The sequence below is a fragment of the Setaria viridis genome, chromosome 2 (genome assembly GCF_005286985.2).
Source record: "Setaria viridis chromosome 2, Setaria_viridis_v4.0, whole genome shotgun sequence".
In the NCBI taxonomy this organism is placed as follows: Eukaryota; Viridiplantae; Streptophyta; class Magnoliopsida; order Poales; family Poaceae; genus Setaria; species Setaria viridis.
In genome coordinates this window covers 44,858,630-44,886,557 of record NC_048264.2, presented here as the reverse complement: position 1 = coordinate 44,886,557, position 27,928 = coordinate 44,858,630, and the positions used below count along the sequence as shown (strand labels likewise).

The following is a 27,928-nucleotide window of genomic DNA, read 5'->3' as shown; positions in this document are numbered from 1 at the left end:
GAGTAAACTGAAGCCTGAAGGTGAATGCTAATTAAATGGAAATGCAAACAAAAGGCTGAAACTCAAATTTCAAAATTTGAAAGAAGGCGGCTACGGTACCCTTTTCGGTGCACGAAGATGAATCATTCTCACAAGAGTCGTATGCTTGGGGTATAGCCTCTCAGTACCCTTCAAACAGTAGATAAAACGTAGGAGGAGCGTGGCACCATAAAACGAGTCACACATGAACTCTCCTCTCTCACCATCGGCATGAAGCAACTCATGTGAACCCAATTCATCGAGTGAGTGAAAGATAAAGAGGAAACATGAGAAATATACGTGTACGGAAAACTCTGTTATGTCAATAATTTTAAAAAGTAGGATCCCATGCAGTATTACACGTGTTGCGTATTTGTAGTAACGTTTGCTAACACGTAAGTTCCTCTAAAAAAGGTATTGTTTGAAGTAGAATAAGGAAATTTATGGTACGGACGGATGATGATTCGTGCATGAATAACGTACAATAACTACAGTTTAACACGTGGGTTTCACTAAAAAGTAATTCTTATATATTTATGTGTAGGATAAGGATATATATATGCGATACTGCATTGAATCTGCGTCCATGTGGTTCCTGTCGGAATGAAAATGGTAACCGTTACCACCTCTAGTTGCGTGAACATGAGGATATACTCGTAGCATGTTTTCTTCTTCTTCTTTTTTTTTTTTCTCGTTTGAATACTAAAACACCTACGTCCTTGCAAGACTGCTTTTTTTCTCGTTTGAATACTAAAACACCAACGTCCTTGCAAGACTGTTTATAAAGAGGTTAGAATCTAAGCCCTTGTTTAGTTCACCCCAAATCCCAATTTTGGATTCCCCATCATATCAAACTTACGGTACATGCATGGAGTACTAAATGTAGATGAAATAAAAAACTAATTGCACAGTTTTGTTGTACTTTGCGAAACGAATCTTTTGAGCCTAATTAATCAATGTTTGGATAATAATTCACAAATACAAACGAAACGCTACAGTGTGCTACAGTCCTGGCATAGTAATTTTGGCACTTCAATTTTTGGCAACTAAACAAGACCTAAACCTCTACAATAACCACCAATTTGAAATAAGCTCCAAATCTGCTAGAGCAAAACTTTTTCTCATCGTACTTTGATGCACGTGTTCCAGCGACGAGGCATAAGTGTCAGTCTCTCACCACTCGGCAGCCGTCCAACTCCAAAGTCCAAAGGCCAGGCAGTCCGTTCCGTTCCGTTCTACCGTGGGAGCAGTTGCATCATTTTTTTTTCCTTTCAAAACACACTACTAGTTGCATCAGTTGACAGTTCCCAACAGGACTTTCCCTTTCACGCACGCCACCGCCCACCTTTAAAAACCCCACCCCACTGCAAAAAAATTCCCCTCACCCATCCACGCCCGTCGTCAGCCCAGCCGTCACCCTCCTTCCCTTCCGCTTCTTCTCCTCCCTTGGCTGCTTCCTCCGGACCCCAAGTTCAAAAATTCCTCCATTGGCGCCCAAACCCCAAACCCTAGCCGGCCACCGGACCGCGCCGCTCCGGCCGGCGGGTCTCGCCGGTCGCCGTCGCACGTCGCCGGGGGCCCTCGGGCGGAACATGCGGGATCTCGAGCCATGGCGACCGGGCCCGATCTGAGCTCCTCCTCCGGCGCCGCCGCGGCGGCCGTGCCGGACGCCGCACCGGGGGCCGCCGCCAAGAAGGACCGCCACATCGTCAGTTGGAGCACCGAGGTGTGTCTGTGAGAGCGCTCCTGTTCGTCCGTACGCGTGTTTGTGTGCTTCGCAATTCGCAGAATTTTGTGCGCGTGCCTTTCCTCTCCTCAATTTTGGTGCCTCGGGTTCGGAGTTGGACCCATGTACGAAGTAATTACTGGGCTTCCTTTTATTCGAGGGAATAAGGTGGCTTTTAGTAATTCGTACAGAACGGGATTTTGCTCTTTGGCTACTGGATTCCGTACCTAATGTTGACTGTTGAAGGAATTTTCCGTCTCCTTGGCCACCAGTAGGTTTCCTTCAGTGTGATTCCTACTGAACTTTCTATTGCCTGGTAATTTTTTTTTGGAATTTTAAGCATTTGTTCTCTTCCGGTGCTTTTTATGCTGCCATGGAGTGGGTTTGTGATTTCTCTTCTGGGATTGAATTCATTCTGATGCTTGCAACTTTTTTTCCTGTAGGAGGATAGCGTGCTTCGTGCTCAAATCGCGCTTCATGGCACCGATAAGTATGCATTCTTTGCTCAACTCATCGCATCGTAGCTGCCTCGTTGTTTTCCTCATTGGGTTTTTCTTCTATTTGGGTAGCTGGACAATTATAGCGGCGCAATTCAAGGACAAGACGGCCAGACAGTGCAGGAGAAGGTGCACACCTTTTTGTTCTGATGGAGGAGTAAACATTGGTTAGAATTATCAGGTTCCTAACATAGTTTGCATGTTTTTTTATTCCATTTTTGCTTGGTTGTTGCTGCAGATGGTACAATTATTTGAACTCAGAGTGCAAGAAAGGCGGGTGGTCCCGAGAAGAGGACATGCTATTGTGTGAGGTGAGATCTTGATGTTTTAATAGCAGCGACTTAATTGCTACATCTGGCAGTGAATTTACTTGAGTCTAGAAATTGCCTTGCTTATGATTTTACATAGAATTTAGATGCTAGCCTTACCTGTCGGTTACTTCATTAGCGACTTTCTACTGTTGAAATAGAAATATGACCGTGAAATTTAGCACTTTTGCTGATTGGAGCCTATATCAGTAGCATGATTTTAAGTTATCAATGTGTTTGTATTGTACCTTACCAAGACACATGGCTGACATGCTGTTTAATAGATTATGTAATATTATATCATGACTGTGTAGTATCATCTCCAATCATTTAGTTTTTTCTACTTATATTATGATAAATTTGCTTTGGTGGCATGTGGAAATTAGAAACCTCCTGTACACACTGTTTTTCCATTGTCTTTGTAACTGTTTGTTCTTGCTATCGAATGGTGTATTCTTATCTGCTGGTTACTGTTATACAGGCTCAAAAACTTCTTGGCAACAGGTGGACCGAAATTGCTAAGGTTGTATCAGGAAGGTGGGTTTTCCTTACTAAATTACCTTTTCTTGCAAGGTGAAAACAAAGATAAACAATCATACATGTGAACTGATACGTGTTTTCTGTTTTTACCTACAACAGAACTGATAATGCAGTGAAGAATAGGTTTTCTACTTTGTGCAAAAGGAGGGCCAAGGATGACGAGCCATTCCAAGAAAATGGTACACCATGTTCCAACACAAATGCGAAGAGGGTTCTCACACAAACAGGGTGTGTGACGCCTGGTGCAGCGAGCTCCTCAGCACCCATGAAGCAGATGAGGTATAAAAAATACCAGCAGAACTTGTTGTTATGTATAATGGCTGCATGTTTTTACACTTTTTTATTTGATTTTGGTACTAGGTCTTGCAGTTCTGATTTGAAGGAGAACATTGTACCAAATATGAGATTATTTGGACAGGAAAAGGGCACACATCAAGATGCCCGGCAACCTCTTGCTACCTTATCTTCAAATAATCAACAAAATGTGAATACAGTGAAATCCCACAATCTTGTTACCACAACCACAAAACCATTACTTGGTCCAGAACAGCATTGTAAGTCTATCATCCTTGATTCTGAACATTTGGTTTTGCTTGTATGTCCTGTGTCAGTGATTGAATCACTTCTGCGCGAATAATTTCAGGTGTGAAACAGGAGGGTAATTTCATGAACAAGGATGATCCAAAAGTTGCTATTTTATTGCAGCAAGCTGATTTGCTTTGCTCCCTTGCAACAAAAATTAAAACTGATGATACAAGCCAAAGCATGGATGAAGCATGGCAGGTATGGGGGGCTACACCAACTTGCTATTGTGAAGTTCTCGGATTAATGTTCTTAGCACTTTATTGTTAAGTAACTGTTCAATACCTGGCTTTTTCAGCAACTGCAACATCATTTAGTGAAAAAAGACGACAATGGAATGTCAGAAAATAGTGAGTCTGGAATAGCTTCACTCTTAGAGGAGCTTGATGATTTAATTGTAGATCCCTATGAGAGTAAGGAGGAAGATGAACAGAAGATAAGGTAAATGTTGAATAAAGGCTCATCTTTTTCTCAAATATATTGCTTCAGTTGTTGACCCATCATTATTCCAATGCACAGGGAGCAGAATGGACAAAGACAAACCGATGTGGAGAATGAGCACTGTACCGGTCCTTCACAAGCTAGCATGGAAGTAACATCAAATATGGTCCCTGATGAAATGATGGAAGATCACACAGTAGATAACTGCAAAGAAGTTAGTAATCTTTGTACAAACATGCTTTCTCGAAGTACGGAAGCTTGCCCAGGTAACCTACACTATCGATCATAATTCAATTAGCTTTTGTTGCATTATCAAGAACGGATTATCTGAAATTCTCGAGGCTAAAACAGATGCAAAAATACCAGCCTCTGAAAATTTGAGCGAGGTTGCCGAAGATAGCAGGCTTCAACGAGTGGAATCTACATCTCCTGGTCTAACAGATTTTGATGATTTTATCATAGACCCGTATGAGAATACAGAGGAAGATGAACAGAACATAAGGTAAATGATGGGCAATTTCTCATCCTTTTGGTCAAATAGTTCAGATGCTTATGTATCATCATTCCAATGAACAGGGAACAGAATGGGCAGATTGATGCGCACGATAACCAGTCTTATGGTCATTCACAAGCTACAATGGAACTAACACCAGGCGTGGCCCCTGATGAATTGATGGAAGCTTGCCCAGCAGATAGTTGCAAAGAAGATAGCAGTCTTTGCAGAAATGTGCTTTCTGGAAGTATGGAACCTTGCCCAGGTAATCTACTCTGTCCATCATAACTTAGGCAGATTCTGTTTCATCTACATCATTGAAAATCTTGAGTCTAAAATAGGTGAAGAAAAAGCAGCATCTACAAATTTGAGCGAGGTTGCCGAAGAAAGCAGACTTCAATGCATAGAATCTACCTCTCCTGTTCTAGCAAATTTTCAAACTAAGGAATGTGGAGAAACACCAGCACCAGAGAAGCCTAACGAGGTTGTTGAAGATAGCAGACTCCAATGTGTTGAATTTACCTCCCCTTCTCACACAGTTCTCCGAGCTAAAGCAGGTGCAGAAACATTTGCATCCCCAAGAATTCCTGTGGTTGCGAAAGATAGTAAGCTTCCATCTATGGAATTCACTTCCCCTGCTCACACAGTTCTCCGAACTAAAGCTGGTGCAGAAACATTTGCATCCCCAAGAAGTACTGTGGTTGCGAAAGATAGTAAGCTTCCATCTATGGAATTCACTTCCCCTGCTCATACAGTTGCAACATTCCAACCGTACGCCGACTACGCTGATGACATGCCTACTCCAAAATTCACTGCTAGTGTAAGCTTTTGCTTGCTATGACCTGTGCTTGAGATTCATATTTGGGAAGATTATCATAGATGAAGTATAAATAACAAATACGTTGCAAAAGCTGCTCACATTTATATTTCTCAATCTTTTCAGGAGAGGAATTTTCTGCTGTCTGTAATAGAGCTGACCTCACCAGGGTCAAGGCCAGAAACTTCTCAGCAGCCATCTTGCAAAAGGGCTCTTCTCAATAGCCTTTGAAATGAAGCTTCTCCTGTTTTCAGGGCCAAAGGGCCAGGAATACAAAGCCTGCTATGCTCCACAACATACAAAAATTGGCTGTCTTATACTCCTATTTTGCATGAAGTGTGCCTACCTCAAGGGTCTCATAGTTTGCTTTGTTTGATGTGTATATAATGATGCATTGGTGTGGTTGCATTAGCATACAGGAATTAAAAGGGTGGTGGTGGTGTAAGTGGTTACAGCTTGTATTCAAAATATAGAATAAGTAATATTCTTTGTGTAATTAACTCTTAGTTCCTCCTGTTGCGAGGTATATCAGATTGGTGTGTAGTGTGATGTAATGGGTTTCTTTTGTTGGGCTTGTTAGATTGAACCTGAATACAGTGTATGATTCCTATGATTCCTGTGGTTGGGTACCTGTATTCTCTTGTCCATTTTTAGAATGGAATACATCCTGTATTTCCCAGGCCTCCAGATATGTGCATCTTGTCCTGTGCTTTGTCAACAAAGACTACATCATGCAATCTGCCAAACTGACTGACATAGTAAAAGTTGCAATCTGCCAAACTGACCTCCATAGTGAAAATCCTGGTATCTTCTTGAAGGGAAATTTCTTTAGAGCGGCTCTTGAATGGGAAAATCACAAGATGAACTGCAAAAAGCCAAAAACGAGGAATGATTCCGGTCATATATCCCTACGATTTGGAGTGCTATGCCCCTAGCCCATGTAACCTATGTGCAGGCCCATTACCTGCCAAGCCCAATTAAACGGAATCCTAGGAGGAGAGGAACAGAGGCACGTGTACTTGACCTGGCCCGCCTCCCTTTCCTTTGTATCCTCCTCACTTCGTCTTCACTTCCCGCCCGGCCGAAGCGAACTAGCAGCCGCCACCAATGGCTGCTTGACCTTGCGGGCGAGAGCAGGGGAAAGCACTGAGGGAGGCTTCTAGAAGCTTCCGACAATGCAAGGTGAGCATCAGCCTCATATCACCGTCTCAATCTCTCTCATCGTTTGAAGTTTGGACTATCTGTGCTTTTTTTTATTTGTTTATTTATATGCTAAATCTTCAAGAGCTAGTCCAATCAATGCGCTCTTACCGAGGTTTTCTCGGGGGGAAAAGTTATCCCCATTCGAATTTTTGGTGTCTGAGAGATCCAGATTGCTCTGGCATTTGATCTGTTCCTGATTCTTTTTCCCGACTCGTTTGATTTTTTTTTTAATTTTAGATCTTGATCTGCCTGTTCGTGCAGTAGGTTTTGGACATGACGAACTGCTAGTTCGTGCCCCATTGTGTTCTGTGATCCGGCTGGCAGCGGTTTCGTCATTCGTTTCTCCAAACTGTTTTTTTTTCAAAATTTAAGAATTTTATTTGATTTCCCCAATCCCCCAAACCACGCAAAACCAATTCGCTCTTGCTAACGCACGCCGCGGATTCATCGTGACTCCGCAACCGCCGCCTCGTTGGCCGCGTGCGCCTTCTCGAGACGCAAAGGTGTAGATTTTTTCGATCCAGAGTGCCCCCAAGAGGAGCCCTAATAACCGGTTCAAATTTCGAATCCCCTATCCGTGAATTCCTCACTTTCCCAAATCTCGCCCCCGCAGGGCGTTAACCCTCGATCCACTGCGCAGGTCCTCCGGGTGAGAGCTACGGGCTCGCCGCGATGGACTTCGATTACGTGCCCGCGACCCCCGGCAGCAGGTGGGCGGGCGAGTCGGCGGCGCGGCGGCGGCAGCGCCGCCTCTCTTCACCGTCGCTGAGGACCTACCTCACGCCGGCCTTCGACGCCGTCGCCGCTGGGGATGGCGGCGTGTCCGGGTACTCCTCCTCGTCCTCGGGCGGGCTGGACCTCGGGTTCGACGCCTCGCTCCTCCGCTACCGCCGCGCCTGCTTCGCGGCGTCCGCGGACCTCGACAGCCGCGTCCTCCTCTACTCCCCGCAGTCGGCGCCGCCGCCGCCGCCGCCGCCGCCGCAGATGAGGACGGCGTACCCGGCGGCGGATGATGGGGTTTGGGCGGCTGGTGGTGGCCGCTACGGCTCCAAGCGTGAGGTAATTGTGCTGCTCTCCAGATCTAGTTTCACTGACATGTCGGGTCCGGTTTGTCATAGTTAGAGATGCCTAGCTGATGGGGTCATCAAGTACTAATGGCTTCTGATTTGCTGTGATGGTTGGACCGCTAGTTTAGTTAATGCCATGGATGCATGATTCAATGCTTTCTGCTTTTGATCTCAAACAATATGAAAGTCTGCTGGACAGTGTTGTGGAATTGCCTAATCTGTTTTTAGGGAAAACTCATGTTTGCGGAAAAACTAAATGCAAATAGGCATTATGTAGGCCTTGTTGTACTAAGGATTGCTGATTGTGATTTAATGCAACAAACCGATTAATTCATGCCATCATATTTATGTATCAATAGTGATCTGTGATTCTATTCTCCGTGTATGTTACTCTACATGTAGCCCACATTTTTACTTGGCATCGGTGCACATATGTTTCCAATGCAAAATGTTATACTAAATCTGCTTGTCATTAAGTTCTTATCTTTTAGGCCTTTTAGGTTTGTATAAGTTCTTCCTTCGGTTCATCTTATTTCTAGATCCCTAGAACTGGTAATGCTTTCGTCTTAGGCGCTAACTAGTTCATTACGGTTTACTTTTAGTGATAGCTACAGATTATAGAGATGCATCACTGTAAAAAATGAAATCCTGTACTAAGTCTGCACTCTTTGGAAAGCTTTGACTTTGTTCTAGTTATTTAGCTTCAGTGCTTAATTGCTTGTCATTCTTCCTGGAATGAAAAATATCATGCTGTTGTCTCTTATAAATCTTGATGAGGTTCATCAGTGTTTTGGATGAGGTTCTTGCTAGCCTGATGAGAGAAAAAAATCCTGATGTTACAAATACACATGACTGGTAGAATAGACATTGCACTGCAATGTTCTTATTGAAATATGGAAATATTCAAAGTTCTCTAGTTTCAGCACTAGTTCTTTTCTCATTTCCTTCTTGAACTGCAGACGTTTCTCGGTTTTTGTGACAAGACTACCAGTTCTTAGTTCACCACTGTTTACTGATAGAGATAACTACAGATCTAGAGATGCATCACTGTGGAATTGGATTTTTATTATAATGTCTGTGCTCTTAAAGTTAGGTTTGGATTGTTCTTGTTATTTATGTTCAGTGCATAATTGCTTGTCATTCTTGCTGTAAGGGGAAAAAATCTTGTTGTTTCTCTCTTGTAAAAGTACTAGATTTGGATGAGGTTCCAATCCATTACTAGTTGTTCTTGCCAACCAGATAAAAATGTGTAATGTTTTAAGCTTCAGTACATTTTTTGTGTGTTCTCATTTCCTTCCACTCATTCTTGGTAGATAAACTGTAGACATTTGTTGTGGCGTATTATTAGATATTCAGGTCTTTTGATGCAGTGCAGAATAAAGCTATTTCTTTTGCAACATTAGATGTAGCTAAGCCTCCATATAACAAACCTCATGCAGGGTAGCTTGTTTATCCAGCATCACTGTGAATCAATAGAACCACAGGCAAAAAATGTGTGAACTAACACCATTCTTTTAATCCAATTCTCTTGCTGTGTTTTACGCTGACAGATGGAGCTGCCTCATGTTGCACAGGCTGGCAGGCTTGCTGCTGCGCCAGGTTTCCAGGAATTCGACGACGGCATTCCTTTCATTTCTCCGCATCAGGCAACTGCTGATCATCCTACTGCAGCAGCTCGAGGCCCCTCCTCCAACTCCATCAAGCTGCCTGCCGACCTCCGATCACCAGAAGATGGTGTCATCCCGGCAACCAACGCAGAGTTTTCGACGCCGAAACCTGAAGCCCAGGCGTTAGCTGAACCTGCAGAGCCAACTGAGGAGGAAGTAGCTGAAGCTCTCTACAGTCACCACCGTGGTCACCGCAGGCTGCCCATTTTCAGGGACATCTGCCCTGAATGAGCACAAGGCCATCATCCTCGATATGGAAAGTGAATGGAGTCTCTTGGCCGTGTATATTCTGTGTACCTCTCGTGTTCATAGGCCTGAGTATGTAGCAGTAATTTGTCTGCAGTCTGGATGGTTATTTCTAGTTTTTCCTTAGGGGAGAATCTCTCTTCTCTTTGAGCGAGGAAATTTAAATTATGCTATACTTGAGTAGGTCGGCAATTGACCCGTTTTGCTTGTCGTTGCTTGGAGGTGAATCCTGGTATGAATTGGTAGATGAGTCTGCAGCCATTTTCCTCTCGTTGATCGGCTGATGTAAACTTTGTGCCTTGCAAACTTGGTATCTCAGCTCCAGGAAGTATTCCATGGTACAGTGGCAATTTCCTTCATGACATTTCGTCTGCATATTTCTGCGTCTTGTATGCGAAACCAATGACTGGCTGGCTGAATTTTCATCCGCATTTCTGCATCCTATACGCCTACCGGATGACTGGCTGGCTGAATTTTCGTCTGCATATTTCTGCATCCTGGCCAACCAGATGACTGGCTGACTGAATTTGCAAGCATCGTTCTACATCGCAGCAGGTTAACATCTCATACCGACATGGCGACATGGTACAGGGAAAAGATTACACGTCGCAAAGCTTGCAAGACGTGGTACAGTGTACGTTCTTGACACATTTACACGCTACAGAGTACATGGTCAGTACAGAACCCAAAGCTTTCTGAAGGAAGAAACAAAAAAGTTTTGTTCAGAGGTCTCCATCACGGCGGCGCGCTGACGGCGAGGGGGAGAGCGAGACCTTCCTCTTGACCTTCTCCGTGGTCCTCTCCAGGGCCTCCTCGGTTGCCCTGGCCGCCGACTCCGCCGAGTGCCTCACCGTCTCCTTGCCCATCTCCAGGCTTTCCTTGGCCGCCATCTTCACCGACGCCGGGCTCCGCAGCACGTCGTACCTTCGCCACAGAAAACGCCATGAGAAGAATACGCCTACATCTCGCAATCTAAAGGTAAAAGAAGCAGCAGTAAAACCTACCGCGGCTCGGCCGGGCGGAGCTTGAAGCACGCCAGCTTCGCCCAGGCGCGGAGCGCGTCGAGCCAGTGCTCGTGGCCGGCGATGCCGATCGCCAGCTCCACCGGCTCACGAGGCGCGCCCTTCCCCTCCCCGCCACCGCCGCCGCCCGGCGCCCCCGGCGGCGACAGCAGGTACAGGAGTGCCGACGCCACGACGAGGAGGACGACGACGGCTACGATGGTGGCGGCCATGCAGCTCGCCGCGGGCCGCGCGGCGTCGTCCGCGTCGGCGGCGGCGCCGTCTCTCGCCGCGCGCCTGTTCTTGCCGCCGCGCATTGTTGCGGACTCGATCGCAGCTGGTGGTGATTGGGGGGAGAACGCTGGATGTCCGGCCGGCGCCCCCCATGGAATTTGCCGGGAGCTTTCTTCGTGCGGGCCGACACGTCCGGCGACACGTGTTGGGCCGATGCGCCCCCGCCGCTGGAGCGAGCGTACGTGTCACGCCACGTAGGCTGCTGCTTGGTTAAAGAAAAAAGAGCCGACCAACCAACCGATGGCCCACACACAATGTGGCCCTTGTGTTAGCCCGTGTTTCTTCTTCAATCTCTCGATTTCCTCGTATGCTTCCACGCATGCAGCTAACATACTGTAAAATGTTTCAGTGTTCACGAGACATGGCAGATAAGAGTTGATCGCACGCTACAGATGGCGTACATCGCCGGACTAGGCCGAGTACGTGCAGGACGCACGCTGAAGGCAACAGGCTCCACGCAGATGGTTTGAGCCAAGATCGCCGGTCGCGAAGCGCAATCGGACCACGAGACCTGACCTACCTGGCCACGATCTGCTTCTCTCGCAAGTACACGGACACGGTGAAACCAACGCACGGACGGCCGTCACCTGGAGGTCTCGACCGATCGCTGGGTTGATCGCGAGCGGGCAATTCGTTCACCAAACGTGTTGACTCCTGGCCTCCTGCTGTTTGGACATTTGACAGGGAATCGTCGTCCCATCGTTCCGACAGGCTTCGGCGACGATTCCATGTCTCTGCTCTATTGGACGCTAATCACAAAGCTGACCCGGTTTTTGTAAAAATGATAGTAGGCTAGCTTGGATATCTCTAAAAGGACAAGGGTGGAAGGTGTGTGCTCGTAGTGCCGTGCCGGCCGGAGATTGGAATACTGAATTATCAGTGCGATTGATTAGGCCTACCAGCCACCATCTAGAATGCTGAGCATTTTTTTTTTTAGAATTCCAGGGCATGAACGCCCCCGTCCGTATGCATTGCAACAGGACTCAAGGTCAGAGTTCTCAGCACATTACAGATACAGGACGCCCCCAAATTGTTTCGGCAAAGGTTCTACGGATACAAAAACTTAATTTCTGCAACAGACGAGCAGCAGCTCGGAGCTCTCGTTGCTCCATCAGGGCAGAAGCCATGCAGACCCCCCCAAAGACGGTGTCAGCCTCTTCCTGTTGCTTTATAGTCCAAGTAATGGAAATGTTGGTTTATAATCCATCGTTTTCCGGTGTTTATCTTTTTCTTGGTTCTAATTTTAAGAGTCCTTCTATCAGATAAACCCGAATCAAAAGTTGATGCCTTAGTGTAGGCAAAGGAAAATCCATGCAACCAACGCAGACGGCAGTACGGCACCTCCGGCGATCCGAATCCAACCGGACAGGAAACCCGGCTCCCACACCAGCCGACCGTTAGTTCCAAACCCACAACCCTCCCTCCCCGGCATAAATGGCTCGCGCCGGCCCAAGAAAAGAAAAGCACCCCAACACAGCACACTACGACACTGCAAAGTGCAAACGCCAAACGCCTCGCGCGCACGCATCTCTCTTGCCTCTTCCCGGCGCCGGCACAGCTCGGCGCGCGCGGCGGAAGAAGGAACCCCCGCCACGGCCATGCCGCACCACCGGCATCATCAGGGCGGCGCGGCGGCCGCGGACGAGGAGGCCCCGTCGCCGCGGCCCTCGGCCGCCGGCTGCTACGCGTTCCTCACCCGCTCCCACCACCGCGCGTCGGGGGGCTACCGCCGCCTCGACTCCGCGCTGGCGCTCGAGGGCGCTGCAGCCGCGGTGAGGGTGGAGGTCGGGACGACGAGGGAGCGGGCGAAGAGCGTGTTCCACGTCGAACCCGCCGTGCTGGAGGCCGGGCCGGTGCGCCGGCTGCTGGCGGCCGCGGGGAGGCGGGCGCCCGGCGGCGGGGTCGCGGTGGCCGTGGACGCACTGCTGTTCGAGCACCTGCTGTGGCTCGCGACCAAGGCCGGCGCCAGCGGCAAAGAGGGGGTGGGCGGTGAAGATGACTCCGCGGCCGCTGATGACCTGTCGGAGATCGTGGAGTTCTACTCGCAGGACGACGACGACGACGACGACAACGGCGGGTTCTGAATTCCAATGCTTAAGCTAATTATTTCTCCGGATCCGCGTCGTTTAGCTTGATCATGTGCATATCACAATCTATATACAGTATGGAGTATATGGTAGTGTAAGATGGCAGTAGCAGTAGTAATAAGGGGAATAATTTATGAACTATAGAACTCTGCTTCAAGTGAAATATTGTTACTACTGCTACATTAAACACAGATTACTAGTAGCTTTAAACTCAGATTAACACTCGTTTCTCCATTTAAGATTTTTGGGAGTTTTTCTTTGTCAGCTTACTGAGCTCTAGGCCTAGCCCTTAATTAGTGGACTGTACACTCTCCTCTGCTTATGAAATTGGCAGAGTCTCGTGGCGGTTGGTTAAAAAGAAAAAGAAAACGAGCTTAGGGCCTATCCTATCAGTGATTCCGTCAAGTCTCGTCGTGCAAATGAAGAAGCTGCTGCGCTGGCGCTGTCTTGACTCGTAAAAGCGTGGTTGCTTCAAAGCTTCCACTGATCCAGGCGACGATGATGAACTGATGATGATGTGCGTTTGTTTACTGTGAGATGGAAGCGGATAAGCACGGCATCTGCACGATATGGATTCCTTCCCGGGAACAGCTCGCCGGTGAGCCGTCCGGTGACAGCGACACCAGACGTGCCAACAACCCGCCGCGCGGGGACATGCAAGGCCACGGCGCACGAGCCACCCACGGGGATCACTACTGTTCATTCAACTCGATCGATCTCCTCCAGTTTGGCAGACCATCCGTGTTTATGCATGGAAGAGCTTCATTAATTCGACACCTGCCTCCATCTTTTTGAACTAACGCGTTTTCACAAGCGAATGGCACCAGTCGCCGTCCTTGTAAAATCGCAACAGGCCAACAGTAACACTTGCATCGTAGCCACAGCTCGATCCGCCAGCGGGGCAATGGGCAGCAGGCCGGTACGGTGCCGGCCGAGCAAGGCCAGGAGCGCCACGAAACACCCACGGCACCGCGCACCGTTGGCGATTTCGAGCACCTCTAGTCGAGTGGCTTCCTCCGATCCCCGCACCGCGCGGCTAGTCCTCCGAAAACAACATCATCTAGGCTAGGCACTAGTAGCCCACGGCGGATCCTCGGTTGGTTCGGCCCCGGCGCGCGCAAACACCTAGGAAAACCAAGTCGCGCGGCTGCGCACCGAACCCAACAAAAAACCCCGCCGCGCGACGGCATTTTCCACCACCAGCCGGCTCGATCCATTCGCGACAACGGGCTGCCTCGTGGGTGCTTGCTGCTGCTTGCCCACCGAACTGAACGAACGGCAGGTGAGACTTGCACGGCCCAGTCTCCGATCCACGAAGCCAAGTTTTCCCATCATGCAAAGAGCACTCGACATCTCCCTTTCAGGATTTCCCAGCATTCGAAGAGCAGTCGCTCATCTCCTATTCAGGTTCTAGTGTTGATGGCAATGGGTCCCTAAGGTACAAGAGAAATTAGGCTGCAATCATTCTCAGTTGGAAGCATGCCAAACAATACCCATTGCGAAAATTGTTTGCCGAATGAGGGATAATGTAGCATCTTGCAAGCCTAAACAAGCCGGCGTGATTTCAGGCAGCCTACAAACCATCAGGAGGCGAGAAAAGGAGGGGAGGATATATGAGTACAGAAGTCAGACCCGTCATGCCCAGAGATTAAATTACACGAATAATTGGGTACATACAGAAGTGTGATTTTTCAAATACACTATCTGCACATCAATGTAATAGAAGCTCTGCACAAAAAGAAAAATAAAAGGGAACCATGACAGCTAAAACCATGCATACAAACCACACAGTGTCACACGCATTCCCAGCTTTGAACTTTGAAGTGGACCCTCCAACTAGAAGAACTGCAGGCGAATAACATGTGATGCAAGCTTCAGTCTCTTCCCATTACCCAAGCAACATATGGATTGGACCAAGATGCCGAAAGAAGCGCTGGTACTGTTTGCCATTTCATCATCTTAGAAGTTAGATGGGGCCCCTGTGAGCTTCTAATAATCATGTGAAAGGGAGGCCCAACATTATATCTTACTCTTTCACCGGAGATCTGTACACTTGCATTGAGCTCAAGCTAGTCTCGCGACGGTCTTGCTTCGAACCCACCTTCCTTCCTGCTCACTAAGTTGTACGGCATGTGGGTCCCGAGTATTCTGTCCCAGATTGAGAAGAAGGGCTGGGAGTAATTGTATTTTGTTCCTTGGAGCTGATGGTGGATGTCATGATAGGCGGTATTATTTTGAAACAAGTTCTGGAAGATGTTGTAGGGCAACCAAAGTCCACAGTGATCGTCGACTGTCTTGAGGACAGCAAAACAGAAGAAGAACACGGCCGTTCTTGGTGTCATACCAGATACCAAGAAGGAGATGGCACCACCTAAGGTGTCCAAAAGTAGCCCCTCCAATGGATGGTTGTAGAGAGCCCCAATTGCATATGGAACAATGAGACGATGATGCTGAGAGTGGATGTGCCGGTAGAGGAACTTGTTTTGGTGCATGTAGCGATGCACAAAATATTGCCATGAATCCATCACGAGCATTGCGATTAAAAACTGAAAGATCTGAACGACGATAGGTGGCTGAACTACAGTTACTGAGCTATCCGAAGTGACCTGCAAATAATCATGTAGAATTGGGTTAGAGTGGTCAAACGCAAGTTCATGTTTAATTTGAAACTCATCATCATCCTGGGAGGGAAAAACAATAATCTAAACCTAATTTCACCATCACCATCCTCAGCTACAAGCGAAATGCAGGAATTGCATGAGGTTTGCAAAACCAATGCATACAAATAAACAGGTAGGCTACACGGGTGGGAAGCCAATTTCCACACCAAACAAAGAAAGCTGTAACATCCACAAACAAACATGCAACGGCCCTTTAACAATGCTACGGGCCTATGAAGGAGCCAATGTTCAACAGTCTATTGACTTATAAGCTATTATGCTTATGGAATAGTTGGTAGTTTTGCTTAATCTTATATTATTTTTTGTGGTGCGAATGGGGGTTGGGACTTTGGGTGGACAAAGTGTATGTGAATATTTACAGATCAAACAGAGTCAGTTCAAGCACCATGGTTGAGAAAGTTCTACAGAAATAGAAAAGTACTCTACCAGTTCCACACATTTTGCATCAGGGGTTTATAAAATCAAAGGCAGGGCAGTCCTCTAAACAAAAATAGTTAAAATATTCAAAGAGTTTATTTATGTGGATAGGCTAACAAGTAGCCAGTGAATAAATATAAAATACAAATGTAGAAGCATAAAAGCAAAGGCCAGAAGTGAAGGGAAACAAAGAAGGAAATAGACTCATCTACCATGGTCGAAGGATAGTAGTAAACATAACATATTTGCCATATGAATTTTGGATGTACAAAATGCTAAAGCAAGCAGACTGCCTATACAGCTATGAGTCTACAATGATGTATATACTAATTGTGGATGATTGACTTCAACATGTCCAAGCCCCTAGCTTGCAACATTCCCTTTGTTCAGTTCTGTCCAGCCTAAACTACCTAAGAGGCTAAGAGTCATCGTGAAAAGGGCAAAAGAAGTGACCCTACATTCCAAATGTTTCCAATTGTTTTTGACTTGTCAATGATTAACCACTGTATTCAGACAATAATGGCAGCATGGTGGCACCTATATTTGTTCATTTCTTAAATTGCAAACGTAAATGGTGGAAAACCAAAAGCTACTAAGAACGATTTGGCAACCTTCCAACACGAAGACTAGCATGATAACTTAATCTGCATCGACTGAATGATTCTGAACTTGATTTTGTGCGTCTCAGTGGCAATACAACTAATTGAACTGAACGTATGGAAATGAACAATGAGAAAGCCGGCTATCTGCTTACCATGAACAGGATCATCGCGACGATGGCCTGCACGAGCTGCTGCAGGAGCACGCCCCGGACGACGGCGGGGAGGCTGACGAGGTTCTTCTCCTCCTCCTCAGCCCGCGTGTGGAGTCTGTACCGCTCGAGCGGCCGGCGGTGCAGGATCAGCTGGTAGCCGCCGGCGTACACCCAGTAGAGCACGATGGGCGCGAAGGTGCCCATCGTCTCGTCGCTCGCGTACCCTTCCCACGGCACCATCTCCGCCGACCTTGCCTGCTCCTTGTCACCACAGGACGACGGCGGCGGCGCACGGCCGCAAGATTGGGTTTTTGACGGCGGGCTCGTGCGCTCCGGCCAACCAACCTCGAACCCTTTTGCCGGATTCAGGCTCCTCGCCGCCTCCACGCAGATCTAGGGAACAGGAATCGGTCGTGTTCTTGTTCAGTGACGCACACCCGGTTAGGGGGGATGGGGATTTCGTCTGATGGGACGAACAGAAATGGCGAAATAGCAGAGGGCAGAAAAAGGATTTCTCTTTTGCAAGGAAGGATCAGATGACGATGTGCAAGAGATTTTTTTTTTATAGAGGGGAATGAGGAGGAAACCAAATGGAATAGAAGAGAAGCTGACACCTTTATGGGCTTCGTCTCACCCCTGCTGTCGTCCCTTTCGATTTGGGAAGGTGCCAGGGCAGAAGAATTATTGCATGTGGGCATCCTTGTTTATTGAGGAGAATTTTTTTGCTACAAATAATTACCCTTTTTTTTTCTCTAAAGAACGTAAGGAACTTGAAGGGGACCTCACCAACGACCCCGATAGAAATTGCTAGGTTCAGGTGCACAGTTCCCAGTTCCCATGGCTCCGGAGGACAATGACGACGTGTCAAGCAGTGACAGGAAAAACGTGTCCCTTTCTTTTCCTCCTGTACTTCCCTGATGTTAACATTTTTTTTGATAAAACCCTGATGTTAACATTGCACACATGACATTCTCCAAATGAGCCAGATGCTACATGTGAGGCAATATACTGTTGTTATTGTCACCAGTTTGGCATGATCATTTGGTGACATTTATATCAAGCCAATTGCCCATGGTAACAGGGGCCAAACAATAGGACCAAATGGTTCCGAAGGAGTATGAACCGTATCTTCCAGAGAAGGTAGCATCACCCCGTTTAAAATCACCTTGCCGATTACCCTGACAGGCTGACAAGGCTACCGAACAGAGATCTACTACGCGCAGGGCAACACGAAGCGCACGAAACCCAATCATTCGGGGGGAACATGCTCGTACAGCTCGTCTCGCAACCTACCCACAACGACCACCTTAACAACTCGCAACTGCCAATAGGACAGGACACCGTCACATGCAACGGGGAACAGCGAGGCTCCGTACAGTCTTCTATTTCGTTGGATCGTCGCAACACATCATATCCAATCTCCATTACACTACACAGGATTAGGATCAGAGTCAAATCATTAACAAGTATAATACTAATTTACTGGTAGCAACTAGCACCACGACTATCGCCATCAAACAGGCAACAAACGACTCAGCCATGCAATCTGCAATTACGACCAAATCATAATAAATAATAAATGTGCCAACTCATCCTAACGTTCTTTCATCACCACAAGGATAATACGGAATCCACGCTACTAATAAGCTCATACCGCCATATCATTAGAAAATGTACGTACAAAGGAAGCTGTGACACTTGTGATACACTAAATAAGTTACACCTAACAAAGCAGGAACACTTGCAGTACAGGAATCATCTTATCATCATCATCCTCTAAAGATGTGGAGAGCATCTCTCCATGTGTTCAACGATAGCGGCAGGACACTTGGTAGTTGGTACATCTGTGACTCACTGACTCCACATGGCACCAAGCAAGCAGCAATGGAGAACATCACAGCTACATGACTCAGCGGCAAAAGAAAACATGTCTGCATTGTCTTCTGTTCAAGGCAGTATAGGCAAACCAAGGGCATAAAACCATCACAGCAAGCAAAGGCGGTGTTCAAGGTGTTTCCCATGAGGCTGCTACTCAAAATCCTCATTGCTCCATCCAGTTTTGCAGAACAGCTGTCATTCCACCGTATACCTATATTTTCTTAATGATCTGGACAACATCCTCGTCCTCAAGCTCATGCTCCTGCACATATGCGTTATGAATCAATACCAGAACCTAAAACCTGGTGCAATGCAACATAATGCTGGTTGAATGCATACCTTGCCAACTCTCTGTGGCTTATGTTTGACGCTGGAACCCCATACCAGAGCACTGCCAGGTTTTGTGAGATTAGTTGACGTTCGAAGAGGGAGAAACAGAGTAAATAAATATTTATTAAAGAGTCAATATGACTGCACTCACTATTTAAATTGTTTCACCATATCCTTGTGGATTCTGTTGCAGAAGTCTTCCACTGTTTTCTTCTTAGATGACACAATAACAGGATCCTCGTAATCTGGGTTCAGCCCTTTCGGTTTTGTGTATATCCTAACCAAATCTAAGTATTCCCATACCTTCTCCAGAAGTCCATCAAGATTCCACTCAAGATGAGCACTGTAAGAAATTTAGAAGGAAAAAACACAGAAGGAAGTGCCTTAGTTGTTGGGAGGAAAATCAAGAGACCCAAACATAGCAAGATACCAGGTATATGTTCACCTAATTGGGCAGTAATGGGGAAGTTTGTCCAAGATTTCCAGCTCTTCGAGAGTTATCTGATCAATCTTGTTGACAACATAGATGCAAGGTGTGTAAATGCGGCTTCCTTCAATTACATCTATGAGATCATCTGCTGTTGCATCATATCTCAGGGAGACATCGGCATTATGGATCCTGTACTCACTACAGATGGCTTTTACTGTCTCAAGGTCCAAGTGTGTGTTTGTCACTGTTGATGTAAAGTTGATTCCACCCTTGTCCTTTTTTCTGAATGTCAAATTGGGTGGTGTCTTGTTCAACCTACCACCAATGAAAAGAACAAACAGTTCAAAACTTCTTTCAGTGGGTAAGAATATAGGGCACAAGAAAAACAACTGCAATTAGTCAAGAAAGCAAAGGGACAAAATCATAACATAGCATTATAGTAAAAGGAACATGATAACATGAAAGACACAGACTTTGGCACTATAACCTTGATGCAATTGAATAAATGTGAGTGAAACACCCAGGGGAAAAACAGAATCTAGCATGTAGGTAGCTGCTAATGGCTAGTTGATGCCATACAAGTGCAAACAAACAAAACAAGAAAACATCCCAAGAGCACTATATCCAAGCTGTTTAGTAGTTGTCAAAAGTATCCATGTTGAAAACTTACCTAATTCCAAATCCCTCAAGTTCCTTCTCAATGAGACGTTTGTGGGTTATTGGTTTTATAGCATCAAGAACAATCAAAATAACATTGCATGTCCTAGCCGTGCTGATAACCTGGGATCAAAGAAACTATTGAGCTGAGGAGAAATGGCAAATCCGGAATGCACAGAACAGGGAATAGCACAGGGAATTATAAGACAATAGTGTTCGGCAATCGGCACAACTATTTTATTTGGGGGAGTACTACTGGTGGAGAAAACAAAAGGATGTAAGATCATATAAACTAATTCTTAGTGAAACATATTAGCATAGTTGCGTAAAAAGGTAAATAAGATCAGATGCCGCAACATTAATAATCTGCAAAATAGACAACTTTAACATTCATCATTTTTTATACAAGAGAAGCTCATTTAAATTATAACACAGAATATCCAGGATAAAGAACTCATTCAGCCTCTGGTACCTTCAAGAATATGGCTAGTTAATTGCCCTGGTACTTCTGAAAGCATAGCTAGTTTCCCATACAAAGTAAAGCTGTGCATTCTTAACTAGAAAGTGAAATTCAAATTTCAAATTAAACAGTGCTTGTGCAGGTGCAGGTTTTTATATAGAATTGTAGCCACATATGATTGTACAATAAGTGGGTGCTCAGATGACTTCCAGAAAATGTGGATGGTCATTGTTCTTATGAACATCACATGAAATACTTGTAAGGATACAACAATCCTTGCATACTATGCAACGACTCAGTTAAGCCCATATACGCCATATAAGTCTGACAAGCATATTTTGGCCAACGTAAAAGAAAAATTGTTGATTGCAATTAGGTCGATTTCAAGGCAGAATTTGCGTCAAGAATCTTTTGGAACTTTAAATATTACCTGCCTTCCTCTACCCTTTCCATCTTTAGCACCTTCAATGATCCCGGGAAGATCTAGAAGCTGAAATGAACAACCAAACATTATTTAAGATCGAACATGCTCAGAAAAAACTTATATTTTCCTTTTCTGAATGAAAACAATTACCTGGATTTTGGCACCTTTATACATGATGACTCCAGGAATACATGTTAAAGTTGTAAACTCGTAAGCAGCAACCTTTTCAAACAAAAAAAGAATAAAAGCAGTCATTAAATATACAGAAAACTAACAGTAATTCTGTTAAGGAAATATTGGTCTGTAGGGAGGTCGAAAAGAGTAGCAAGTCTGAAACGACTTTGTTTCTAACAACTCCAATTTCAGAAATGACAGGGATAATCCAGAACTTGCATGCATCCCTGAAAGTAGAATCAGACTAAGTGCCTACTAAAGCTAACATGTATGCAGTATTCTTAGGAGCATATCCATAGGATTGTACAGTATAACAAAAACATTGCGCAAGGATGGCATTGAGTATTCCCTTATCTAATACAGAAGGTGTGCAGCTAAATCTGGATAAACCTTAATTAGTAACTTAGACATAAGCAAAAGGCACTGGTGCAGCAAACCTCAGAAAATGTTCCTGTCAACTTGTTCAGCAATGTTGATTTCCCAACAGAAGGAAAGCCAACTAAACCAACACGTGCATCTCCACTTTTTGTGACATCAAATCCTTCACCTGCACCGCCACCACCTTTCGATGTTGGAGTGAGCAACTCCCGCCGTAATTTTGCAAGTTTAGCCTGGCCAAATGAACACCTAGTAAGACAAACTCTGTTGACATACAAAAAAAAATTCTGCTGAACAAAAGGACAGTCTCATAAGTATCATATGACAATAAAATGTATTGGAATGTTCTTAATTGCAAACATGGCAGCATGAACATTAGAAAACAGCTTAACTGCCCAAAGTCACGGCTTTTTTGGAGTTAGAACTTGGACAACTACAGCATGCGATCAATAAAGTGTGTGACAGATATTCACCATAGGTAAGTTTTCCGAAAGAAAATAAGGGACAGTTTAAATCACACCTTCAAAAGGCCAAGATGGTGAGCAGTGGCTTTGTTCTTCTGCGTCCTTGCCATCTGCATATAGTCAAAGAAAAGCAGGCAACATCAGTATAGAGATCAGAAACTGAACGAATATGGTTATCATCGGCAGTTAAACTAAAAACTCGGTTCCTAGTCCTTCATACACAGCAACAGGAGCCCAGGAGATATATGAGAATAAATTTTCAATTCCCAACATTAAGTATTACTCAAAAACTGAGATACCAACTACACGTGTATCTATTCAACAGAGGCAGGAACGTGGCAATCATCAATTACCGCCATGGAACACAAGCTGCAAGTGCACACATTGGTGTTGACCTAAAACCTGCAGCTTCGCATCAGAGACATAGAAAAGCAAGCAAATCCAACAATCCAACAAGGAATAAAGCCAGATCATATATGGTAGATTAGCGTTGAAGCCCCACCACTTGCCAATATTCACCATAAGTCCACATGTAACCAATTGAAGGCCAGCCTTATTAGTTCCAGACATATTGATCTAAATTCATCAGCAAAAGGAACAATCCCTCTGATCAAAACTAGTACCGTTTATCCCAGGAGACTGGAAGCATTTCAACCTATTAAGAAAGCAGGAAAAAAAATGCTACACAAACTAGGGTGAAGTCCAGGAACTAGGGTTAACATCCGTTCTCTTCTCACTAGACTCAACTTCAGCATCGAGGCCCAAGTCCAGGAACTAGGGTTAACATCTGTGCTCACAAATAATACCAGCTCAGGTAATCCCAAGCACACAGCTACATGAACAGAACAATCCCACCGCACCAAAACACAAACAGGCTCCTCGCGGTGAAATCTAACCGTTCAAATCGGAACCGAAAAAGTTAAAACCCGGTTATTCTAATTAGTATTCCCCGCATCCCGAACCGTGAAAGTACCTATTGAATCGCAAAAGCAGCGCCATGCAACAATCACAGCCAGTCCGCATCAAAACCATTTCAATTCGAAACTTCCCCTAAGCTACAACTCCTAAAACCACACACCTCGTAACCGCTAGGGAGAGCAAATCTACCAGCCATCGGACGGATGGCTGGGAACCTAGCGTCGCGAACTGGCGATGCTCTAGCTGGGGTTCCTCAGTAGTTACCTCATCCTCGATGTCCTTGATCTTCTGCATGACGGTCGCCATGGCTGCTGCTCGGAGGGGAGAGGCTTCGAAGTCGTGAAGGTTCGTCTGCTCCTCGCTCGCGCGGCTTTGTTCGTGCGGATGCGGAAGGGGAGGGAGGGAGGTCGGAGAGGAGGGGAGATGGAGGAAGGAAAGAAGGATCGAGAAGCGTGGTGAGGGTTTAGGTTTGGGAGCGCCAGAGGCAGGCCTATGGGCCGGATTACTAAAAGGGTTGGGCCGTCTGACGTTTCGTTTTGTTTGTGTCCAAAAAAAAAAATCAGAGCACAAAGGTTGCGAGGCGGAAATGTGTGATAAACAAAAAAAAAAGGTAATCCGGTTAGTTCGGGGTTTTGAACCCGACGTGAATCGAACACGCAACCTTCTGATCTGGAGTCAGACGCGCTACCATTGCGCCACGGATCCGGTTTGTGCTGACCCTCATTTTTAATATTATATTAACAATGTAATTAACTACCACAGGCTGTACCATCCGTTTGGGCTCACTCTTGAACGTTGGTGACCGGGAAGCAATATGTTTCAACAACATGGATTGACGGTGGATTATTGCCTGCTAATACTATGGAAAAAATTCTTGTGTCAAAAGTTTGTTTCCCCTCATCTCCTCCTTACGCTTCCGTATTTCATACTTGCAACTTGTGTACCTTTACTTTCCTATAGTAGTATCTTGATAGGATTGGCTATAGGTTGCAAAACTTATTTTGGGATGAGGATTTTATCCTAGATCAACCATAGATTGCACATTTAGATAGCATGATCTAGTTTATATTTTGATGCAAAGTAGTGGAAGCTATAGGTTAAGTTTTTAAGTTGCCTAATTCACCCCCTCCTCCTCTTAGGCTACGAGCACCGATTCCCTGCAGCATAATTATGATATTTGTAAACTATTCTGTTGCTTGTTGGAGAGAATACACATAGTGTATGCCATTTAAGAGATTACAACAATTACAACAATCCTAGGAGAAGTACTGACATATGTAATTTTTTATTTTATTTCATGCCCTTCGTACCTGCCAAAAAGAATCTCCATGGAATTTTTGTCGACACTATACGGGTCATACACTGTAACTCTCTTTGTCCTCTCATCTCTCTCGTTGACACTCTGACTTCTACATCGACGTCTTTGTCAGGGTAATTAGGGTGTACAGACGGCCTGAGAGAAACTCCAACAATAGTTATCAAATCAAAACCTCAGGTTCAATAGAGGCTCTAAGGGTCATAAAAATGTCTCAAACTCTAGCAATGGTCTCCATAAATGGGATCCTTAGAGACCTTTAGGAACTGAGGGTGGAGGGGAAAATTGAAGGCTTTCCAAAAATGGGGAGCATGGTAGAGGGTCTGCTGGAGTGTGTGTGTTTAACTTGGACCTTTTAAATTTAGGGTAGAAACTATTTAGAAGGTCTATTGGAGCTACTCTGACGCTGAACCCACCACTCTACTACTCCCTACATTCCAAAAATTATAGGTTATTTTAACTTTTCTAGATGCATAGATATTTGTATACACCTAAATATAGTGTACTCCCTCCGTCCTAAAAACATGTCGTTCTAGGATTCAAATTTTATCCCACAAAGCATATCATTGTAGCTTTGGACACGATGTGGGCTTGGAAACAAAAAACAATCCGTCGTTGCACCCAGCTTAATCCCTTGATTCTCGTCCCTTTATGCATGGCTCACCCAGCCTAATTCCAGCCGCAACTACTCTGCATAGCCCAAGAAAAATAACAGGGGCAACTAATCTGCATGCCACCATGTCCTTGATTAGTGCTGTCATAAATCTGACGTAAACATTTTTATTGGAAGTGACTCCTAACAGAAGGGGTGGATTAGGGCCTAGGGCCGCTAGGGCCACGGCCCTAGGCGTGGCTCAGATTGTCCCTTGTACCCACAACTTCATTTTCCTTGGCCCAGTTGTATTTCTAAGGACTGGCCCTAGGCAGATGTGGCCTAGCAGAGGGCAGCACAGCAGTAGCCCTGCAGGGCAAAAGGGCAGGCACACCGCGCACATCGTTCTGACTGCCTGACCGCCCGACGCCCTGCCCTGCGCGGCTACGCTCACGTGCTCCCTCTCGGCAAACCCAATGGCAAGCGGCGAGCAAGCGACGGCGCACGACGCTCCCGACTCTCAGATCGGCGGCCAATGCGCCGCTACGCCGTGATGCCGGGTTCGGCGAGGTGAGGAGCGAGCGGGCGCCGGTGCAGCCCGCGGCCGTGCGTGAGATGTAGGAGGGAGATCGTCCCTCTTCATTCCACGATCCGGCAGTCCCAATCCTTTCTCTACTTTAGTTGAACAAATTGAATTCATTGATTATTTATGCTGCAATTTGTAGACTTCTACTAGAATTACACGATGGAGAGGACCACCAAGACATCGAAATCATTTTATTCCCTTTCTCTAACGTTTATAATTCCACCAAGGCAACCTACTCTTCATTATTCAACCACAATTAAAGACAACGCAACAGTCGGAAATATTCTAATACTCCAATTTGTATATGTAGGTTCATGTTCACATGCTACTAAATTGGCGGAGATGAACTCGGCACAACTTATGTATTTCTTTTTGTACCGCTTCAAGTTTTTATTGAGTTTGTTGTACACTTAGGTTTGAAATTGATATGAACTCTTAATCATATATTATATGCTGTTACGATGTTTATGTGGCTTGTTTTGGGTGGTTTATGTGCTTAGATAGTGGCCCTAGGCATGAGAATTCGCTAGCTCTGCCACTGTCACAGCAGGGTTGCATGGTTATTTGTCTTCTTTGTTAATTTGTCTTTTTTTGAACGGAAGAAGTATGTCTACATGCATACAAATATCTGTGAACCTACAAAAGTGAAAACGACCTTTTCAATTTAAAACGGAGGAAGTAGTCTACTACGTGTATGTTCGGTGTCGCGCTCGGGTCTGACCCGAACCTCTCCCGGTCCAGTCGCACCGCCACTAAGGCACCCGGTCCAATTGCACCCCGACCATGCAGCCTCCCTCCCCTCCCCTCCTGCTTCCCCCCACCATCCGCCGCTAAGCCCGATCCTATCGGAGCCCGATCCGCCCGCCTCGTGTCGGCCCGACATGTACCAGTGGTGCAAGTTCGAGTTCTTCGAGGAGAAGGCGGTCGGCCGCGGCGGTGGGGATGGCCCCCGCTGCCGTGCCGGCCGAGATTGCGGGCCACGTCACCTGCTGCTTAGGCGGCCACGACCGCGTCGCGGTGGGGTGCGACGACGGCACTATGGGCCTCCTCGATCGCGGGTTCCGACTCTCCTATGGCTTCCAGGCCCACGCCTCCTCCGTCCTCTTCCTCCAGCAACTCAAGGTACGGGCGCTCGGACTCAATCTGATGCGGCGGGATTCTTCTCCACTTCGGAAAGTCGTTGAATTTGTCGATAGGTTTCTTGTTACTGTACTAGTTAGCCTCGTCTACTCCTGGATCATGTGTAATTAGGGTGCATTAAAAACAAAAAAGAAAAGATGGCATGTTTCTTCTTCCTACTTGGAATCAGCTGCTCAGTATGTCCAACTGACGTGAGGCTTGCCAATCCTCTATGGTTTTGCATTGTGATTGAGCTTGCCAGAAAATCGTGTCTGAAATTGGACAGTACCTTTGTTGAATTAGTTGATTGCATCAACAGTTATCATCAATGATTTCATTTGTTTTGGCCTATCGAATTTCCTATTCTCGGGGTAAAACTACCATTTGGTTCAGTATTGGTGCCAGAACCATAGATCATTTGTTAGGTATGACCTGTTACTGCTATGTGAATCATTTATTCACTGTTTTATTGTGAACCTACAGCTACATCATTATATACTTAATCAACAACTTCTCTGTCTATGTGATCAGCAAAAAAATGTTTTTTAGTTTTATTTCAGTTCACAATCTTATCCATCTATCCGTCATCTAATTGTTCACCTTATTACACACTTAAGGGCGCGCTGGTTTCTGGTCTCAACTCTTCACACAATAAATTCAGCGCGGCGCACCAGTAAAAGTGTATTTTCTCGCTACACTAGTAAAGATCTATTTTGTCGCTTTCCAATATGCCACAGCCCAAGATTTTCTTGACACACCTTTGGTGCTGGATTTTTGTGCCATGGTTTTGGTGCCACCGTGTGGCGTGGCTGGATGCCGCTAGAGACCAAGCACACCCTACATCTCCCTCAGGATGGCCAAATACTGTACATTAGCTTTTCTCGTGCCTAGGGGTCGTGTTCCGCCAATGCATGCACATGAATACCCATACTAGCACCATTCAGCCACAGATGATCCTAGATCTTCTACCATACCTCTGTGTCCCCTTCTCCAATCCATAGTGTTTTCTTTTTCCCGGTACATACTTTTAGTTTCATTCCATTGCAACATCTCCACGTTCTGATGGGGCCAGCAGTAGTTGAGGCTTTGATCACGGTTCAGACAATCTTGCAAGAATGCAACGCAAAGAAAGAACTTTTTCTGTAGCGCGTTACGGACCAAGGGGGGACACCCAAGCGTGTCACCCTGTGGCCGGCGTACTTCCAGCACATGCGCTACTCTGCGTTCTGTAGCAGGGGCAATCAAGCTGCAACTGCAAATAGTAACTCAGGAATGTTCAGGGTTCACATGGCAGTAAGGCCACATGCGGAATGAAGCCAGGGAGAGCGACGAGTACCATGGCTAAAGTCTGAAGAGCCAAAGCT

At 45.9% G+C, this 27,928-nt stretch overlaps 6 protein-coding genes and 1 non-coding gene across 12 annotated transcripts; 3 read left to right on the top strand and 4 right to left on the bottom strand.

The window, feature by feature from the left end:
• The first annotated feature begins 1,393 nt into the window (after positions 1-1,393).
• Positions 1,394-6,051, top strand: LOC117844629 (uncharacterized). Of its 2 annotated transcripts, none has more exons than XM_034725359.2 (14): positions 1,394-1,744; positions 2,188-2,234; positions 2,314-2,370; positions 2,480-2,552; positions 3,031-3,086; positions 3,189-3,368; positions 3,459-3,643; positions 3,733-3,872; positions 3,970-4,112; positions 4,191-4,378; positions 4,464-4,614; positions 4,689-4,870; positions 4,947-5,425; positions 5,549-6,051. In XM_034725359.2, the coding sequence occupies exons 1-14, from the start codon at positions 1,628-1,630 to the stop codon at positions 5,651-5,653; spliced, it is 2,103 nt and encodes a 700-aa protein (XP_034581250.1). In that variant the 5' UTR covers positions 1,394-1,627; the 3' UTR covers positions 5,654-6,051. The 2 variants fall into 2 exon arrangements, with proteins under 2 accessions (XP_034581250.1, XP_034581249.1); XM_034725358.2 differs by having other exon boundaries at positions 1,395-1,744; positions 3,450-3,643.
• A 403-nt stretch (positions 6,052-6,454) lies between these two features.
• LOC117844631 (uncharacterized) lies at positions 6,455-9,964 on the top strand. 4 transcript variants are annotated; one of them, XM_034725361.2, is made up of 3 exons: positions 6,455-6,604; positions 7,266-7,684; positions 9,267-9,964. In XM_034725361.2, the coding sequence occupies exons 1-3, from the start codon at positions 6,598-6,600 to the stop codon at positions 9,588-9,590; spliced, it is 750 nt and encodes a 249-aa protein (XP_034581252.1). In that variant the 5' UTR covers positions 6,455-6,597; the 3' UTR covers positions 9,591-9,964. The 4 variants fall into 4 exon arrangements, with proteins under 4 accessions (XP_034581252.1, XP_034581251.1, XP_034581254.1 ...); XM_034725360.2 differs by having other exon boundaries at positions 9,243-9,964; XM_034725363.2 differs by having other exon boundaries at positions 6,482-6,604; positions 7,239-7,684; positions 9,243-9,964.
• A 38-nt stretch (positions 9,965-10,002) lies between these two features.
• On the bottom strand, positions 10,003-11,154 carry LOC117844632 (uncharacterized). The gene is made up of 2 exons (XM_034725365.2): positions 10,610-11,154; positions 10,003-10,529 (listed from the first exon to the last, which is right to left on the bottom strand). Exons 1-2 carry the CDS (start codon positions 10,921-10,923, stop codon positions 10,328-10,330), a joined length of 516 nt encoding a protein of 171 aa, XP_034581256.1. The 5' UTR covers positions 10,924-11,154; the 3' UTR covers positions 10,003-10,327.
• Positions 11,155-11,170: 16 nt separating this feature from the next.
• Positions 11,171-13,201, top strand: LOC140221744 (uncharacterized). Its single transcript, XM_072291653.1, has one exon. It carries the CDS (start codon positions 12,499-12,501, stop codon positions 12,982-12,984), a length of 486 nt encoding a protein of 161 aa, XP_072147754.1. The 5' UTR covers positions 11,171-12,498; the 3' UTR covers positions 12,985-13,201.
• A 1,400-nt stretch (positions 13,202-14,601) lies between these two features.
• Positions 14,602-17,508, bottom strand: LOC117846451 (very-long-chain aldehyde decarbonylase GL1-9). 2 transcript variants are annotated; one of them, XM_034727613.2, is made up of 3 exons: positions 16,840-17,508; positions 15,018-15,593; positions 14,602-14,926 (listed from the first exon to the last, which is right to left on the bottom strand). In XM_034727613.2, exons 1-2 carry the CDS (start codon positions 17,077-17,079, stop codon positions 15,057-15,059), a joined length of 777 nt encoding a protein of 258 aa, XP_034583504.1. In that variant the 5' UTR covers positions 17,080-17,508; the 3' UTR covers positions 14,602-14,926; positions 15,018-15,056. The 2 variants fall into 2 exon arrangements, with proteins under 2 accessions (XP_034583504.1, XP_034583503.1); XM_034727612.2 differs by having other exon boundaries at positions 14,602-15,593; positions 16,840-17,506.
• A 968-nt stretch (positions 17,509-18,476) lies between these two features.
• Positions 18,477-23,424, bottom strand: LOC117845521 (developmentally-regulated G-protein 3). The gene is made up of 10 exons (XM_034726581.2): positions 23,217-23,424; positions 22,091-22,144; positions 21,630-21,803; positions 21,169-21,240; positions 21,025-21,084; positions 20,148-20,257; positions 19,493-19,792; positions 19,199-19,390; positions 19,057-19,108; positions 18,477-18,979 (listed from the first exon to the last, which is right to left on the bottom strand). Exons 1-10 carry the CDS (start codon positions 23,256-23,258, stop codon positions 18,929-18,931), a joined length of 1,107 nt encoding a protein of 368 aa, XP_034582472.1. The 5' UTR covers positions 23,259-23,424; the 3' UTR covers positions 18,477-18,928.
• A 161-nt stretch (positions 23,425-23,585) lies between these two features.
• TRNAW-CCA (transfer RNA tryptophan (anticodon CCA)) lies at positions 23,586-23,657 on the bottom strand. The gene has a single exon. It is a non-coding gene; the product is annotated as a tRNA-Trp (tRNA).
• Positions 23,658-27,928: the final 4,271 nt, after the last annotated feature.

Coding starts and splice junctions, on each gene's coding strand:
- LOC140221744 (XM_072291653.1), top strand. CDS start 12,499: ATGCCGCACCACCGGCATCATCAGGGCGGCGCGGCGGCCGCGGACGAG.
- LOC117844629 (XM_034725358.2), top strand. CDS start 1,628: ATGGCGACCGGGCCCGATCTGAGCTCCTCCTCCGGCGCCGCCGCGGCG. Junction 1,745..2,187: donor TCGTCAGTTGGAGCACCGAG/GTGTGTCTGTGA, acceptor TTTTTCCTGTAG/GAGGATAGCGTGCTTCGTGC. Junction 3,369..3,449: donor GCACCCATGAAGCAGATGAG/GTATAAAAAATA, acceptor TTTTGGTACTAG/GTCTTGCAGTTCTGATTTGA.
- LOC117844631 (XM_034725360.2), top strand. Junction 7,685..9,242: donor GCTACGGCTCCAAGCGTGAG/GTAATTGTGCTG, acceptor TTACGCTGACAG/ATGGAGCTGCCTCATGTTGC.
- LOC117844632 (XM_034725365.2), bottom strand. CDS start 10,923: ATGCGCGGCGGCAAGAACAGGCGCGCGGCGAGAGACGGCGCCGCCGCC. Junction 10,530..10,609: donor CTCCGCCCGGCCGAGCCGCG/GTAGGTTTTACT, acceptor TCTGTGGCGAAG/GTACGACGTGCTGCGGAGCC.
- LOC117846451 (XM_034727613.2), bottom strand. CDS start 17,079: ATGGTGCCGTGGGAAGGGTACGCGAGCGACGAGACGATGGGCACCTTC. Junction 15,594..16,839: donor TCGCGATGATCCTGTTCATG/GTAAGCAGATAG, acceptor GATTATTTGCAG/GTCACTTCGGATAGCTCAGT.
- LOC117845521 (XM_034726581.2), bottom strand. CDS start 23,258: ATGGCGACCGTCATGCAGAAGATCAAGGACATCGAGGATGAG. Junction 20,258..21,024: donor GAAAGGGTAGAGGAAGGCAG/GTAATATTTAAA, acceptor CTTTGATCCCAG/GTTATCAGCACGGCTAGGAC. Junction 19,391..19,492: donor CCCCATTACTGCCCAATTAG/GTGAACATATAC, acceptor AATTTCTTACAG/TGCTCATCTTGAGTGGAATC.